Source organism: Onychomys torridus, chromosome 18, assembly GCF_903995425.1.
Source record: "Onychomys torridus chromosome 18, mOncTor1.1, whole genome shotgun sequence".
Taxonomy (NCBI): Eukaryota; Metazoa; Chordata; class Mammalia; order Rodentia; family Cricetidae; genus Onychomys; species Onychomys torridus.
In genome coordinates, this window is record NC_050460.1 from 19,805,486 (window position 1) to 19,823,533 (window position 18,048).

At 37.9% G+C, this 18,048-nt stretch overlaps 1 protein-coding gene across 1 annotated transcript in view; it reads right to left on the bottom strand.

Annotated features, from left to right (window-relative positions):
• Positions 1 to 18,048, bottom strand: part of Col19a1 (collagen type XIX alpha 1 chain) — a 331,952-nt gene that overhangs the window by 194,227 nt on the left and 119,677 nt on the right. The window contains exons 12-13 of the mRNA XM_036167742.1: positions 7,307 to 7,360; positions 5,491 to 5,526 (exon numbers count right to left, since the gene is read on the bottom strand). Coding sequence (XP_036023635.1) covers positions 5,491 to 5,526; positions 7,307 to 7,360 — 90 coding nt within the window. The remainder of the gene's footprint in view (positions 1 to 5,490; positions 5,527 to 7,306; positions 7,361 to 18,048) is intronic.

Sequence of the window (18,048 nt, forward strand, 5' to 3'; positions counted from 1 at the left end):
GCCTGTAGTTCTTTGTGTAGGACTGAGGCCTCTTGAGTTTTCTCCTATTCATGTTTGCATGTCTATTGTTTTCCTTGATCAGGTTATATTTATATACTTAGTATATATAAATATACATATATGTGACACGTATACGTATGTAACAACAATTAAAGAAAAAAGAGGCCATGGATAAGAAAGGGTATGGGAGGGTTTGGAGGGAAGAAAGGGAATGACCAAATGATGTAAGTATAATCTCAAAAAATGTTTTCCTAGTATGGAGGGAGAGGGACTGTGGAGACCTATCTGAGGAGCTACTTCTGGTTGGTGGGTGCTGAAGGAAGGAAGGTCACTTTCCTTTGGGTATTTAGAGAGAATTCTTGGCAAGGTTTTATAGACTGTGTTCCACTCTCAGACGCACCACATTCTTGAGGTTATTACTTGATGTTTTGTTATTAGAATAATCTTGAAACACTTTAAAGAAAGCATCTGGGAAGATTTGAAACTTTACTCACATAATGTCAAAAATCATTCAGATTTCTCAAGCCATGGATACTGATAGAATAATTAAAGGTCAAAGATAGAAGAGACATAGCAGAGATTCATCTATGTTTTCAGTCCCTAGATTATCCTTTTTTTCTTTCCTCTCTCATTCTCTCCTTTATCCAGTCCTTTCTTCCTTCTCTTTCCTTTTCTTTCTTCCTTGCTGCCTCTTCTTTCTCCCCTACCTCCTTCTTTATTGTTTGTCTGTTTGGTTTTGGGTAAATACTCTGCCCCTTATGTGGTCACTTTGGAGTTCTGTCTATATGACCTGTGAAGAAGAATCTACTGAAGGGTCCAAATGTTATCAAAGGGACTCAGCTCTGGAATTGGAACATGAACTATGTCCACCAAGTCAACAATGAATTCAGTATGGACTACATCTGGAAAGTGCAGCGCCATTTTGATCAATCTTCTTGGTAGCCCTGTTCTCTGTATTTTCTAAGGTGTCAAAAATATGTACTGTACAAGGAGAAACAGTCAATGGTTGTGAGGTGGCAGAAAGCATAAGAATTGCTGTAACTGAACTTTTCTAGTGAAACTGCTCCAGGGTTCAGTCCTTCATACCATTTCATTAACTCGACTTTTCTCTATTCCTTGCAAATTTGGCTTCTGTCATTCCTTTATCCACTTTTTCACTGAGACCCAGTTATATATGAGAAGTTAGAAAGTCCAAATGAGAAACAAAACAACACTTAATGAAAATTGATGGTGTTGTATACTGTCTTGGATTATTTACAATGCGGTTTTACTTGAGTTTTAAATCTGAAACCAAATCACAGGGATAGAGAAATAGCTGCAATAAACTCAGCTCACCACAAACTTCCTGCATGCAAAGACATTATACTCAATTACTATTTCTCTCCATTCATGGTTAAACAAAGCTTTATAGTAAATCAAAATGAGTTAAGTACTATGGGTTAGATGAGGAAAGTAATCCAGCCTGTTCACTTTCCTCACTCAGCTGAGCTGTATAAACTTGAATAGTCTTTTGTACTCTATGTCTTGGAATTGTCAATGATTGTGAACTTGCTTAGGAAAAGGAAAAATCACCTTTGGACTTGCTGGTGGGTTACAAATATGTAGGTTGAAGTGCATCCTGCACAATGAAACAATCAGGATCCAAATATTAGGTATTACTGAAGAATCTAGTCTTTCTCAGAAGTCCCAAAAGTAATCATGTTGGGTATTTCTTATACAAATACTGAAGAATTAGTGACTCCAAAATGTTCACTCAAGAATTTCAAGAGGAAGCTGCAGAAATCATTAGGTGTGCTTTCAAGACTGTGGGTCTCACCATGTAGATATTGCCTTTGGAAAATTTAAACCATGACTACATGGATTTTTCCAAGAGGTTCGACATCACTGACATAGACTACAGCCTTAAAGTTAAATAAGTTTTAAAAGTGCCTGTGGTGATTTGTGATTTGAATATGAAACAAAGATGAGGAACTACTGACCTATGAAATAAGGCGGTGAGCTAGAAAGAGTATTAAGCCTTATTTGAGCCATGAACCAGGAGTACCATCAGCTTTCAAGTAGGTACCTACTGAGAATGTATAATTTCTATTCTCAACCTCACACTTACAGAATGAAACTATGCACTTGAAGAAGATTCCCTGGGTGGCTCCTATGCACTTTAAATTTTGAGAAGCATTAAGGCATCTAGCCCAGCAGGAATACTTGAACAGTTGGGTTAAAGCTGTAGTTGAAAGGAATTCCTAGCCCTGACCCCTCTACTTAACCAAGCCATTTTCCAGCTTGATTTTTACCAGTAGACCTCTCCAAGATAGAGGTATTTCTTTATTGCTGTGCATTAAGTCAGATTTCAAAGCCAGAGTACTTCAACATTCTGAAAATTTTCTAGGCAGGAAAGAAGGTTATTTTACTACAGTTTTCATAAACAATGGTTTTTCACTCCAACTTCATATTTAGCTCTACTTATGGGACTTTAAAAATGTACTGGTCCCACATTAGACCAATTAAATTAGAATTTGGGGTGATGGAGGCCCAATACTGGTATTTTCTAAAACCTTCCCATGGATTTCAGTGGGCAACTGGTTTTAAAAACTACTATGGATGAACTGATATATCATTGTCTTGTTTAATATATTATAGAGCAGCTAGTCATTTTGGCTTCCTGGAAGACTGATATCAGTTACTTCAATTAATAAAATATTAACCTGCATTATAAGATAAATTAAATATTTAGAGTATTCAGGTTGATAATAACCTCAATTCACTCCTATTTATAGATGATGGCTGATTGTCTACATAAGGAAACAAATTAACGGCAAACACATCAAATAGCAATACACACATAATGTTATTTCATTTTATAAGATTTAAAGATATGGATTTGCCATATCTTTAGACACCACAAAGCAAAAATATCTTAACTGTGTCTCTCTAAATTGCATCTTAGATGAATGGAAGAGACCACCATAGGGTGTTCCTTAGCTGAAAGGAATCAGCTGCTATGAAACATGCAACTTGTAGATAGAATCGTATACATTTTCCTGGCTGAGGGTCTGACATTCCATCTCAAGTGAATGATAAACAAATTCAGCCCTCAAACAAAAGTTGAAAATGGCAAGGGAATCAAATGACTAGGTGAAGTAGTTGGACATAGCTGAAGAAAAAGTCATGTGCCTTGCACAAGATAAGCAAGCCTAACTCTAAATGATGCCAAATAATATTTTAATTCCAAACTGTATAAAATGGAAGGTATAAGTTAAAAGTTTCTTTCAAAATCATTTTATTCAACTCAGAAAAGAAGAACCTCAAAGAATTTGGCTCTCCTTAAGTAAGACCCTTTTTGGCTTCTTGAGTTTCCTGTACACTGAGAAATAGTTTTTCTTTAAATGCCAGTTGGAAAATGTGAGCAAGACATTACTATCATTCCATTTGGGGTATTCAACTTCTAAGAAAAATACACATGTATAAAGTCAAAACCCTTCAAATTCCAGATAGCAATGCTCCATTCAGAGCACTGGGAGACATTGTTAACCCTGACCTTCTAGCATCATCATGGGAGTTTGAATATTAGTGACTTTATGCTTAATTTATGTAATTCATAATATCAACAGGAAATCTGACAGAAATCAGGCTATATTTGATCTTTTAAAAAACTTCCTTCTACCACATGAGAACAGGAAGGAGCAAAATGTTAGAGAGGCCCCCAGAAATGATACCTCCACTGTAGACTACTGGCAATGGTCGAGAGAAAGCTCGAACTGACCTAGTCTGGTGATCAGATGGCCAAACACCCTAACGGTCGTGCTGGAACTTTCATCCAATAACTGATGGAAGTGGATGCAGAGATCCTCACCCAGGCCCCAGATGGAGCTCCAGGAGTCCAATTGGCAAGGAAGAGGAGGCATTGTATGAGCAAGAATTGTTGAGACCAAGATTGGAAAAAGCACAGGGACAAATAGCCAAACGAATGGAAACACATGAATTATGAACCAAAAGCTGTGGAGGCCCCAAATGGATCAGGCCCTCTGGATAAGTGAGACAACTGAATAGCTTGAACTGTTTGGGAGGCACCCAGGCAGTGGGACCAGGACCTGTCCTTAGTGCATGAGCTGGCTGTTTGGAACCTGGGGCTTATGTGGGGACACTTTGCTCAGCCTGGAGGGCATTGGACTTGCCTGTACTGAATCCACCAGGTTGAACTGAATCCCCCTTGCCCTGGAGGAGATGGGAATGGGGGGGAAGGCAGGGGCAAGAGTGGGAGGGGGGAGGACAGGGGAACCCATGGCTGATATGAAAAATTGAAACACAACTATCCATATAAAATAAAATAAAATTTGAAATAAAAACTTCCTTCTTTTCCATTAAACTTATAGGCTTTAAGTAAAATAAGAATCTTTTTTTATGCTCTGTGCAGAAAATCTGCAGTAATACATTGCATCTTAATGGGAATATACCATATATAGATATGATTACGTGCTTAAGAAATGATGAAACATTTATCTGGAAACTATCTTATCATGTGCACATTAATACATTTTCTCTGGAATATGTTGCCATTTTATTATTTGCAAATTTTACAAGTAAATAATGGGAATTAACAATAGCCTCTGGCAGGCTTTGGGGTAAAGTAACTATCAGTGTGCAAGTGTAGCTCTTGGCCTGACTTGATGGGACACACCTTTAAGCATAGCACTCAGCAGGCAGAGGCAGGTGGGTCTCTGTGAGTTAAAAGCCAACCTGGTCAACATAGTGAGTTCTAAGTTCTGGGTGATCTAGTGGTGCTCAGTAGGGAGACAATGTTAAAAAAGAAAGAAAGAAAGGAAGGGAAGGAGGGAAGGAGGGATGGAGGGAAGGAGGGATGGAGGGATGGAGGAAAGGAGGGATGGAGGGATGGAGGGAGAGAGATTAAGAAAGGAGGAGGGGTTGGGGATTTAGCTCAGTGATAGAGCACTTGTCTAGCAAGCGCAAGGCCCTAGGGTCAGTCCTCAGCACTGGAAAAAAAAAGAAAAAGAAAACAGCTCAAAGAAAGGAGGAAAGTAGGAAGGAAGAAAGAAGGAAGAAAAAAGAAAGAGGATAAAAGAAAGGGAGGCAAGGAGCTAGCTGTTTTCCCTACTGAATGGTTATAGCGAGTGTCACTTTGATAATTTTTAGGCTAAGTAGGACTTTCTACTTCCATTTACTCATAATATATATTTTATTACAAAATAATCTGTAATCAAACATAGGGGCATGGTTACTAACCATGGTAAGGATGTAGAAAATTGTTTGAGGTAGACACTGATTACAGACTGCTGTGGGAAATTACCTTAAGACCTTGGGTCAAGTATTGACTGCTCAGGGCAGGAATCCATCTTTAAAATGAGAAGGTTTGCCAGGCATATTCAGATTTCACTATCAATTCCATAATACTACATGGCTTAAATTGTATTGCTAGTATGAATAGAAAATAGAACACTTTAATTTTTTTTCTTTTTTTTCTTTAAGAATACTTACAGTTGAGGCTGGTGGCCCAGGAGGTCCCATATCACCCTACAATAGGTAAAAGAAAGGATGCAATTACCAACATCACCTTTCTGCACATTATTTAAAGGTTTCTGGAAAGAAGCAATATATACAGATAAATCTTTTTTATGGTTTTATTTATTCTTTGAGAATTCATATGCTATATTTTGATCATATTCTTTCCCCACACCCCAACTCCTCCCGGACTCACCCTTATTTCCCTACCACCAAATTCATAATCCAAATGGACATAAAATAGAATTTTCCTTGAAAAAATTTTCTACACAATGATAGCTTCATTATGTTCCTTTTAGTGCTTCTGCTATAAAAATCGCCTCGTGTGCCCTTGTGCTTTCTGTGGTAGCAAAACGTGTTTTGAAAAACTAAAATAATCTAATTTTCTATTCTTTTGACTATGAATCCAGAATTAGAAAAAAAATTATCTTTCCAAATATGGTTACTTGCCAACGGAGCAGCTGGAAAGCGTCATAGAGACAGATAATTTATCTGACAAAGTTAGTATGAGCATCAGCAGAAAAAATAAGTGGGTCCCCCACATACACACTCCGTGCCTTCCAGCTGCAAAGAACGGTTCCCATCACCTCTCCTAGGCTCTGCTGAATGGGTCTCCCTTCTGCCTTCAGCATTCAAAGACTTTTCCTCTGTCTGTATTATTTCCAGCACTAGAGCTGCTTTGTTGACCTGTGTGAATGCAGGTTTACAGGCGTGTGTACTGACTATGAAAATGCCTTTGACAATGTTGGGTGTGGCAGTCGTGGTGTACACTTTAAATCCCAGCACTGGGAAGGCAGAGGCAGGAGGTTATCAATGATTTTAAGGCCAGTCTAATTGACATAGCAAGTTCGGGCCAACCAGGGTTCCACAGTGAGACCCTGTTTAAAAACAAAAAGTCATTGAAAAAGTATCCAAAAGTTCATGGTATGTCACTTCTGTGTTCTACTGTCTCAGGTGCTCTACTCATTTAGTGAGAACTCTGTCATTAGGACTGAGTGTCCTTGCTGTGGTTTTTGTTGCCTTGAACATTATGGAGTCCATGTTCCTGTGTGCCGCGGGACTGTCATGTCAAGTATATCTAGGATTTTCTCCTTTTCTCGTTAAACTTAGTTATCTCAAGTTTTAAGACATAGCATTGTGTTTTCATTATTTTTGGGACAGCTGCACTAAAATAACAGTTGTTAAGGAACTAAAATCAGTCACTAAGGATTGCTTTGTGAGATCATCTCTAACTCAGAGATAAATATTTTAAGATGGACAAGGAATTTTTACATCTGCTGACCATGGAGAATACAATGTAGACATGTACAACTCCCATGAAATCAGGATTACTTAATTACCTTACTCAACACAATCCTTACCTTTAATATTTGTTAGCTCTCACTGAGAGGCCACTGCCAAAATGCTGCTATAAAATGGTACATAAGAAATGGAGCATTTAATCTAAAGCTGAAGCATGAAGTTCGCTTCCTTCCCTCTGAAGCCACCTGCTTGATCATTAAAGTGACAGCTTGCTGTTGTTGGCTGAGTTTCCTGACATAGGACACCTTTGCTAATGTGGTGTTGGAACACCTCATGCTGTCCAGTAAAGGTGAGAAACTGGAGGTTTTACACGTGTGTTAATGTCAACTAGTGATCGCATACCCAGTCTCTCACACTAAAGCAACCAAAAGGTTTTCCTCATAACAGCCTTCCACTAATCTCAGGAAGTTTGTACAACTGGATTGGATCTACAAGAAGTCACTCAGTTTTGGGGGATCTTAAAATAAGGTTGGGACACTACATACAGTACCTTCTCTCCTTTGGGGCCAGGTGGACCTCTAGGACCCAAGTCACCTTTCAAACCCTGAAAAGAGTCAACAAAAAGCTTCAATTACTGACAAATTATTAGTAAAAAAAAAAAAATCACGTTTTCCTGAACTCCCAAATCCCATTCTTCCCTTTGTAGTGTGGAGAGAGATGGGCAACTGGCACCAATGTGATAAGCAACATCTGTGCTGCAGTGGCTTCAGATACTTTAAACCAGTGCGAGGCCTCAATATTGCATATTTGTGCAACTTTGCTTCCTGCTAAAATTACATTAATTCACCATCTGGGGGAACATCATTTAGATCTATATGAGCTTTTAAGTATCCTCTTTGGATTAAATTTGTGGATGTTGTAAATACCTCTGATTTAGCATTGATTTAGTCTTTATAAAGCTTGCCAAAGAATTCATGAGTTACATCAAAAACATGTTCATGTCTCTATCAAGAAGCTGAGTTCTTTTCCTGTCACTCACCAGGCTGGAACAAAACTGTAGCATACTGCCTATTTGAAAGTATGTTTCAGTTTCTAATTCCTTTCCTTTTTTGAACTTGGATCTACAAAGCCATCAAATGGAGCTACATGAGACAGAGAGATTGTCAGATAAATATTTTCACAAATCCTTTGGACCCTTGAGTGTTTTAGAGGTTAGTTGGTGAAGGCCACATCAATTTTATAGTTGAATGTGTTCACAGTGGAAACAGAAGGCAAGTCGGAATGATACATCCTAACTGGGTAGCAAATAGGAAAGATATCTGCCTTTATTTTTAACACATCAGTTGAGGGAGAAAGGATAATGGAAAAATAGAAGCATTCTGGAGTGATATTACACACAGTGTAAGTCAAAACATCTTATTGTTCCTAGCTGAGGAATCTAGCTATCACTACCCTGGTCTTTTGTAGGAATTAAATAATGCACTGGTAGGTATTCAATATAGAATCCAAGGAAAAAACTGAAGTAACGAAAAATAATTAGATAAAACAATTTTGTTGCACAGGGAGTGTGAAAACCATTTTAGACATTAACAACAAAAGAACGATAAAGAACAGAGCTTTCATTTTGCAAATAATTCAATATTGCAATTAAATAAATAAAATAAAAATTAAAAGCCCAAACCCAAAACAAAACAAAAACAACCAACTTTGAAATGAATAGGTACCTTAACATAGTTTAATCATTATTTTAGTGTTTAATAAATATATTTGAAGTGTACTATCTACTATTTGGAATATTCATCTATCCCTTCCCCAAACAGTAGACACTTGAGAGTAAAACCTGGCAAAAGAATATCTTAACCACTTAGGGGGAGACAACTACCATTTCTGTGAATGGATTTCTACCATTCATTTATCCATTTATCCAATAAGCCTTTCCCAGGTACCTTGTGGTCACTCACTGTCCTAGACTTTGGACCCACACCGTCTGATGTAGTAGCTGTACATTGGCTGATGCCCCCCCCACACTCTTCTCAGTGATGAGGATTGAGCCCAGAGCCTTGCTCATGCCACCAAGTTCTTTACTACTGAGCAGTTCAGTTTATTATAGGTTCTATAAGAAAATAATGTTAGATATTTCATTGATATTTCCTTATACTCTTCATAGAAGTGATGAAATTGCCAAGAGTGGATCAAGTATAGTATATTTTGCCTGTTTCTTTTTCCTTTCTCCGTGTGCCTAATAGAAAATGTAACATATTTACTTTTGTCATGGGTTTGTAGCTTTCCCTGTCTTTCTACACCACTTTGGAAATCAGACCCAAGAGAACAAGAAGGTTACAAAGGTAATCTCCATGACCTGACTTTACTCAGGATCCTCTGAGCACTCTTTCTGACTAAGTCTGGACCATGCCCCTTTCCTGTCCTTGTCTTGCTCACCCTCGTTATTCTTTAAAAAACTTGCTAAGTTAGATTATACCCCCCCCCATTCTTCTCATCTGTTCTTCATCTCCCCACGTTGACATCTTGTTCTTGGCTGGCTTTAGTAAGAATTCGTTTAGATCAGAACTGTGCCATACTTGATGTTTCCTTTTAGTAGTTTCCCCCACACAGTGCCCCTTTTATGCTGCTGTCTACAACTCAAACCATGTCCTTGTGTCTGGAGATGAGCCTGACTCCCTTCCCTTATTGCAATGCCTGTTACAGCTGTCTTGAATAAAAAGTCTTCCTGGTGACTTAAAAACTGTTCTTTCCATGTTTATTGCATAATCCTAAGCAGTCAGTGCAACTACATAAAGTAGGTATAAGCAATAGTAATTTTGAAGAGATGCTCAGAATCATAGTGGTAAAAGAACAGTTAATGGAGGGCTGGCACTTAGCAAAGATTATTTGTGATTTTCAGGACAAGTAAGGGATAATAAGTAGTGGTTTTTGTTCTGTTTCACACTCAGGTTGACAGATACGTAACAACTGTGCTTTAAGTCATAGACAATGAGATGCAGTTGAGTAGTACTGTATTCATCAAGTTTCTACAGCTATGGCTGTGGAAGTAGACCCATGAAATTCATGTCCCTTGTGACAAAGTACTGTGTTGTTAAAGCTATGGCTTTGTGATAGGCTCTGAAAAGCAGCCCAGTAATGCTTTTTGCAACTACGATTTTTCTCCTCCTGTCATGCTGATGCTGCTATCAACGTTGCTGAGTGCCAGAGGGGGGAAAGAAAGACACAGTACAAAAGTATAAAACATGTTTAGAAATGTGAGCATTAACCTTTAACAGCTGAGCTGTGCCTTCTAGATAGGAGAGATGCTGCAACCAGGAAACCTTGATGATATGGTCGCCTAAAGAAGACCTGCATAATGACAACATCTGGCGACATGAAGATGCAGATAAGGGGAATTTCACAAGGCCTCATCTCTAGATGAAGAGCTACAGGCAATCAATGACTGCAAGAGAGGAATAATCCATCTTCTTCCCCTAGGGGAAAGCCCACTGATAATTTATCCAGTCCTTAAAATGTGGTCAGCTCTACCACATTTACATAAGAACATCATAAAATGGGCTCAGTAGGTCCTCTGTGTGTGGGGTGTGTGTAAAATGAAGAGAATTGTAGATGAGTTCATCAACATAGGAGGGAGTAGTCGGGGAGATATAAAGGTGAAGTAGAAATGATGTAAGCACAGTATTCACCTAGGGAAGTTTCTTTTAATCTATAAAAACTTTAAATTAAAAAGCATAAAACACCAAAGGAAAGAGATTCTTAGCTTAAGACATTCATGGCTATCTTTTATTAAGGATTTCAGTAATACTATTGTACATAGGGATTCCTTGAATCATGGTAGTTGTATCTGCATGTGATGTGAAGATAGGGAGTTTTCTCTACAGGAAAAATGAAAGCTGAGGGAGAATATTATATAAAGCAAGTGGACTGCAGGATTTTTATTGGAAAATATACTGCTTTTGTGATATAGCATCTTTAAATATCAGATTGTATAAAATAATATTATTTACAAATTTAAACTAGAAATTAATTCCTTGTCCCAGCTACTGATCAAATCTTACTTTCTAGCAATGGCAGCATCTACCAGCAGGTGATACCTCTAGTTTTATGATTTCAGGGTTTTTATAATTAGTAGTGAAGTGTGCACTGGCATAAGGAAGGAGATTTTGCTGATTAATTTAAAAATGTCAGATATGGTAGTTTTGATCCAGGATGTTTCAAAGATCAAAACGAGCATGTAGAGAAGACTAAATCAATGACTGAAACCTACTTTTCTGAGATTGTATAGCCGCATGAAAATAAATTAGCAAAAAAGGTATCTATTCAAGCTAAATAGGTCATATTTCAAAGTTTTTAATAGAAGACGATTATATAGTTCTTGCTGTATGCTGAGCACTATTCTAACACTTGCACATGGTAATGTCTTTGATCCTCTCAGGACACCTGTAAGTACTAATAATCTTATCATCCCACGAGTAAATAAAGAAACTGAGAGGATAAATGGGATAAATAAAATAAATGTAGTATGACATGTAGTTACTGGAAGAGCTGGGATCTGAAGGAGACAGCCTGGCTTTAATGCTCAAAATAATACATTTATAGCACTCCCTCTCAAGTGTGTTCTAAGACACTACTATTGAACACATTCCATACTAGGTCACAGTCAGAATCATTTAACTATATGTTACAACAAGATATTAAGTTTTGAAGGGTAAATTGTAGAAATTTAAAAATCTCATAATTTCTATATTGCTTAGTGTATATCACTTAAACTGCAATGGAAATTGCATGTTTATTAGTACTTTGGCATTTAACTCAAAGTGCACACACATACACACACACATACACACACACACACACACTTGCACATGTGTACACAAATATGCAGAATTTTTTTCATCTCAATGAACAGAGGCTATTTAACATCTCTTGAGAATCCTCAAAGACACAACATATTCTGCTTTTCTTTCTTTTTTGAGATTATGATATAATTACATTTTGCTGTGCCTTTTCCTCCCTCCAAACCCTCCCACATACCTTTCCCTGCTTTGAATTCATGGCTTTTTTAAGTTACTGCATGTATATATGCAAAAGCATATAAAGACAATCTCACTTGGCAGAGTATTGCCTTGTCCTAAATCCCACAGAACCCAACTGAGAAAGAATGGACTACACTGTACTTCCTTCTAAACTAAGTAGGCTAACTATTTTGTGAGAAAGTTGGCACAGAAAAATATATTTTAGGATACATCACATCAATCTAAATTCTAATATACAACAGCAAAAACCATCAAAACCATGCTGTTTGAATCAATTTGTGGAACTATTAAATCATTACAATTGACTGAAATATAGAAAGTAGTTTAGAAGGTGGTAAATTGGTATAATGAATTTTCTCACTTGCATTCTAACTGAATATTCTAGAAATTATAATCCCTATAGGGGCTTAACTTTAGTGAGTTAAAATCACCATTAAAATACTGCACAGGCCGGATGGTGGTGGCACACACCTTTAATCCCAGCACTTGGGAGGCAGAACCAGGCGGATCTCTGTGAGTTCAAGGCCAGCCTGATTTACAGAGTGAGATCCAGGACAGGCACCAAAACTACACAGAGAAACCCTGCCTCAAAATAAAATAAAATAAAATAATGTAAATCCCTAAAAATGTGCCTGTAATTACAAGGTCAGCATGAATTGTCACAAGTGCTGAAACACTTTGGTTTGGAGTCAGAAGTTCAGAATAAAAGAACAGTGAATGGTGTATGGTGTGATTTAGTGGGAAAATGAGACCTTTTAGTTGAGCAATCAGAATTCAAGGATGATTTTACTGTTTTATAGAATGAAATTAATTTTCTCAAGCTACTTTTTTTCTTTGGAAAATAACTTGCTATAATGCCCTGATCTAGCCAGCCCATAAATCTGACAGAAGATTAAATTTTAAATTTCTAATAAAAATAGTTTGTGAAAACAATGTTACCACAGGCACAGCTGGCAATGTCCTGACAACCTTGACTCTTCAGAACTAAGGAGACTAAAGAAGAACGCAGACTCATTACTTGCTCCTATTTCTTGCTCATGACTCCTGGATATCTTTGGGAAAATCAAGGGAGGAAAACACCATCTACATATCAACTAAGTAACCAAGAAAACAAATTAATGTGCTCTTTCAGGCTCGGTGGCATGCTTAATAGTCAAGGAATTAAGGCATGAAAAAAATAGAATTGTTCTTGTTGGTGCGGGAGCCTGACTCCTGCAGGATCATCCCATGTAGAAGGCAAGGTGACCTCCCCACAAGTGCGCTCTCCACAGGTCTGGCCTTATTCAAGTTTGGGACACTTGGCTACCAGAACATTTATACAGATATTCAAATGTCTGGGTATATCAATCAAATCTAAAAACTTAATCATTTTACCTCCCAACAACATGAGGGGCATTCTGAATCTTTAAATTCCAGTTTTATTAAAATGTGTGAAAAAAATGCTGTATCTATTTCAGCTTCAACCACTGTCTTTGGGAACTTCTAGAGAGCAGTGGTTCACTCTGTTACCTCAGAAATATTGTACAGAGGGAGTTTGGCTATCCTTTCCAATACTTGAGTGTTTTTTTTCTTTTGAGATTCTTGTATTTCTCACAAGTAATTGTTTTTTCATTACTAATGATAAAGGGGATATGTTTGAGTTTTCCCTCAATTCAAGGACCAAACTCCAGATGTGTGAGACATCTGCAGTGGTCCCTCCAGCACCTTCTCTTTATCATTGTCCTTAGTCAGGCTTTAATTACTTACACATTAGGCTGCATAACACAGTGACTTAGTTTCTAAAATGTAAGACTCTGCAAACAGCAGCTGAAAACTTACCCCAAGCACCCAGCAAGTAATTGGTAATATAACATCTGCTTTCTTGATAGTACTATAGAATAGACAGAAATCTAGGCAAAGACCCAAGTTGTATCTATCTTAGAACCTCTTATAAATGAAACTTCTTAAAACGTATGGTGGGACATATAGGAAGGACAGGTTTAGACACTTTGACAGGTTCTAGATTCACCCAGGAGTCTTATCTTTGGGAATGTCTATGAGGATGTTTCTAGCTTGGGTTAACTGAGATGGGAAGACCCTAAGCATGGGTGGGCCATCCATAGTCCAGATTCCTGGAGTGATTAGGATGGAGAGACAGAACTGAACACTCTCTTCCTTTTTTCTCTATTTCCCGACTCTGGATTCAGTGTGACTAGCCATCTATCTCCTGTTTCTCCCACGGTGACTCCCCTTTAACTATTTAACTGGACCCTCAAACTGAGCTGAAACAAAAGCTTCTTTCCTTCAGTTGCTTGTTGCCAGGTGTTGGTCATGGCAATCAAAAAGGAAACTAACACTGATAATGCAGTGTTTTTTTAAAAATTGTTTATTATTATTTTTTTAAAAAAATTTTTCTTTATTATTATGTGTTTTAAATTTTATACATCAGCCATGGGTTCCCCTGTCCTCCCCCCTCCCGCCCCCACCTCCACCTTTCCCCAGCCCCTCCCCTCCATTCCCATGTCCTCCAGGATCAAGGCACCCCTGGGGATTCATTTAAACCTGGTGGATTCAGTACAGGAAGGTCCAGTCCCCTCTTTCCGGAATGCAGTGTTTTCTATGCTCTGGTTCTCAGCATGTTCTGGATCTGCCTCCTCCGAGTTGCTTTTTATGAGATTGGGGGGGGGGGGCAGTGTTCCAAAACAAAAATGAGTGCTTTAAATCTCAAGATGTTTTCCATGCCTGTGATCTTAATCATCATTGTATAAAACCAGAGGGTACTTTAGGAGAGGGGACTTGGGTACCTATGCTAAGTGTGTTACTTAGCAGACTGAGAAGTGACTTGTGAAGGGTATAGCTAGAATAGAAACTGGGCCTTGGCTTGTTCTCTAGAACTCTTACCACTGCACTAGGCACCATACTACAGTAATACCAAGGTGGGTCAGATGCTGCATATAAGCACTCTGGTCAATGTCCTGATATAGCAAGGGAAGGCCGTGGGGGTGCTACAGACTTCCCAGCTGGAAGACACTGGTGTTAGCACCTAACACAGTAGAGGAAGATGACTTCAGAGGTGAGGACCAACAAGGATGAGTGTCACAGTGGATATGTGAATGGAGGTTCTTAGAAAGGAAGCAAGGAACTAAATCAGAAACTTGTGCCCAGGGGAACTCCTGGGGTGTTACTCCTTTGGAAGCATGTCTCTCAGGAATTCTATTATTTTCTCCACAGTCTCAAAAGATTGGTCTCTAGCCTTCCTTGCTGCTGTGAAGGTCTACCGAATACAAGATGGATTTCATAATATCTCTGTGCATGACAGAGGTTTCAAAGGCTTCCAAGAATTATGGAACTGAACAGAGCCTTGGGTAGTGTTTCCTTATTCTTAACTCATAAAGGCAGGTAATGTGGCCCTTTAAACCATTTAAACAGTGTATATGTGAATGAAAACAGACACTGAGGGAAAGGGTTGTCACTTTCTAAGCTCCCAGTACAATCTGCATTTCAACAGACATTTCAAAAAACAAAATAAAAATAAGCTATTGTTCAAATTTAATTCTAAGATCCATGTTAACATTCTGGAAGGAGAGGCATCTACTCTCCGGGAAAAGGGAAGGATATGAATTGGATTCAAAGATATCAAAGGCACTAGTATACTTTAGCTTGAAGAACTCTTGCATGGGGTGGTAACAAGTCATTGTTTTCTGGAAGAGTGTATACTCCTAGTACACAGCCTCCCTTCTCTTTTTCTCCCATTTACATAAATACCCCACCACCACCACAAACACAACCTTTCCCTAGAGGGAGACATTGGTGATGTGGACTGTGAACCCTGGCTGAGAACAAAGATCACTTATGAACATATGCAGGAAGAGAATGACAGTGAAAACAAGACTTTTTTAAAAAAATCAAGCAAGAAGTAAAGATGAAGAAAGTATTGGTGTGGGTAAGGACGAGCATGGGACAGGGAAGCCTGAGGGAGCCCTGCCATGAAGCTAAAAACACTGCTGCAAATTATGCTGTGTAAAACCTACCTTCATCCTTCATTTTGTTTGACTGTGGCTGGTTCTGCCAACGAGAGCCAACTCTAATTGCGTTAGATAGAATATTTCAGTGTTAAAATATAAACAGAACATTATTAAAAAGAGAATTAGGCTTATATCTTATCCATTAAGGCCAGCCAGATGAGTGTCACCTTTGGCCCTGGTTCACTCTAGAAAGAAATAATGTATACAAGAAAAAAATGTTGTTTTTGAAACCCTTTACTAAGGAAAAACAAGAGCTTTATACTGCTTGGATATATATGAAACAAAGTGATTAATTTGTTAATCTGCTGAAAGAAATGTGCATTTGAAAAGTAAACAGTTCTGAGCCTTGAAACCAAAGAAGTTCAAAGGTTCAAATGAGTGCTGCATAAAAATGATTAGAGTAGAATTTGAACAGGGATTATTTCTTTCCTTCTATATGCAAGAAATAACTTTCCAGAGGGCAATTTGGCAATATGTATCAAGGATCTTAAATCAGTTCCTTCCACCTGGCCCTGTGATTTTTCTTTAAGATGTATCCTAAGGAAATAGTCAGATGAGAAGCTTAGGGGACTTTATAATAAATGTAGTGGTATTTATGAGACATTCCATGTGCTCAAGAACAAGGAACTGATGCAATAAATTACAGCACATGGATGAAGGTGCAGCCACTAAAGTCATGTTATGATTTTATGTCATGATCATGATCAATGAACAAATTTTAAAAAATTCAACGAGTACATATTAACTATGCCTTTTTTTTTATAAGAGAGTGTTCACCCCACTTGGGACATCTTTATTACAACCTCATTCCCACTCAAACCCTAAGGAAGTTCATGGGAAAGAAGCAGAAAGATGGGCAGGAGTACTGTGGAAAGTGTGCTGGACAAGACAGATATCACACTCATGAACACAGAGGAGCTGCAGTAACCTGCTGAAGACCTGACCTGCACTAGACCAAGCCAATCAGGTATCTGGAATAGGTGGCATAGATGCTTTGCTGGCCCCGCCCTTAATAATGTATGCTACTGGCAGTCAACATATAACCTTATGAAGTCACAGTTGTTCAAAATGGCCATGAATAGCACGAGGGATAGCATATAACAATAGTGACACCTATCTTTGTTCAGTTTTTGTCTGAAAGATGTTATTTACTGGCATACTATGTAAACCTACAGTACAATTCAATTTCTTAAAAATGTTATCTAACTATCCATCTACCTAATTATCTGCACATCAGCTTTCTACAGGTCTTGGGAATAATAGTTTAAAAAAAAAAAACATACCAAAGCAATTAAAGTGGATGCTTGATGCATTCTAGTGATTATGAGAGTTCAATTTCAGGTCACACTTTAGTGTTTTGGCTTCTTTTTCCTAGTAATAAATATGTATTAGCTATATTAGTAATGACTTCAAAATAAATACATATAAAAAGAATTCACTCCCCCTCATGGGTCTGTGTTGTGTGATACAGTGTAAGTGGTTAGTACCTTTAATAGCATGTGTGTAGTATGTGTGTGCATGTGTATAGTGTTTGTTGTGTGTATAGTGCATGCGTGTTTATAAGGTTTGTTGTATGTAGAGTATGTATGTTTCATGTGTTCATGTGTATAGTATGTGTGGGTATGTATTGTATAATGTGTTGTGTTTATAGTGTATGTTATATGTGTATAGTGTATGTGTGTGTATGTAAGACACAAACATAGTAGTACTATATCTACTGTGATTTTTAAAATTTCTATTCCCTCTAAATTGTTTTCAATGACCATTACTATTTTTACTTGCAAAAATATTAAATTAAGCACCCAATTTTAAGAAATAGTACTCTAAAGAGTGAATGAAATACTCTACAAATAAAAATACAAATGTGTAGTCCCTTTACTCTAAGATTATTAGTATCTAATGACATGAAGTATAAATAATCATTGGTATATAATAACATACACACAGGAACAATAAAATGCACAAATCTAATTTTCACAGTGAGTGGAAACTAGAACGCAGTGAGGATTTTAAGGCTAAGACATCAGGCAAGGAGTTACTCCAGAGTTGCAATGCCTACTGGCCACATGTGGGTTAATTCCTTAAAAAGTTAAAAATTGACTATCTAGTGAGACAGCTCAAAGGGTAAGGGCACTTGCCACTAAGCTTGACTCCCTGAGACCAATCTCTTGAACCTATATGATGGAGGGAGAGAGAGAATTGATTCCTTGTGCTGTCCTCTGAGGCCCACTTGTATGTGATGGCTTGTA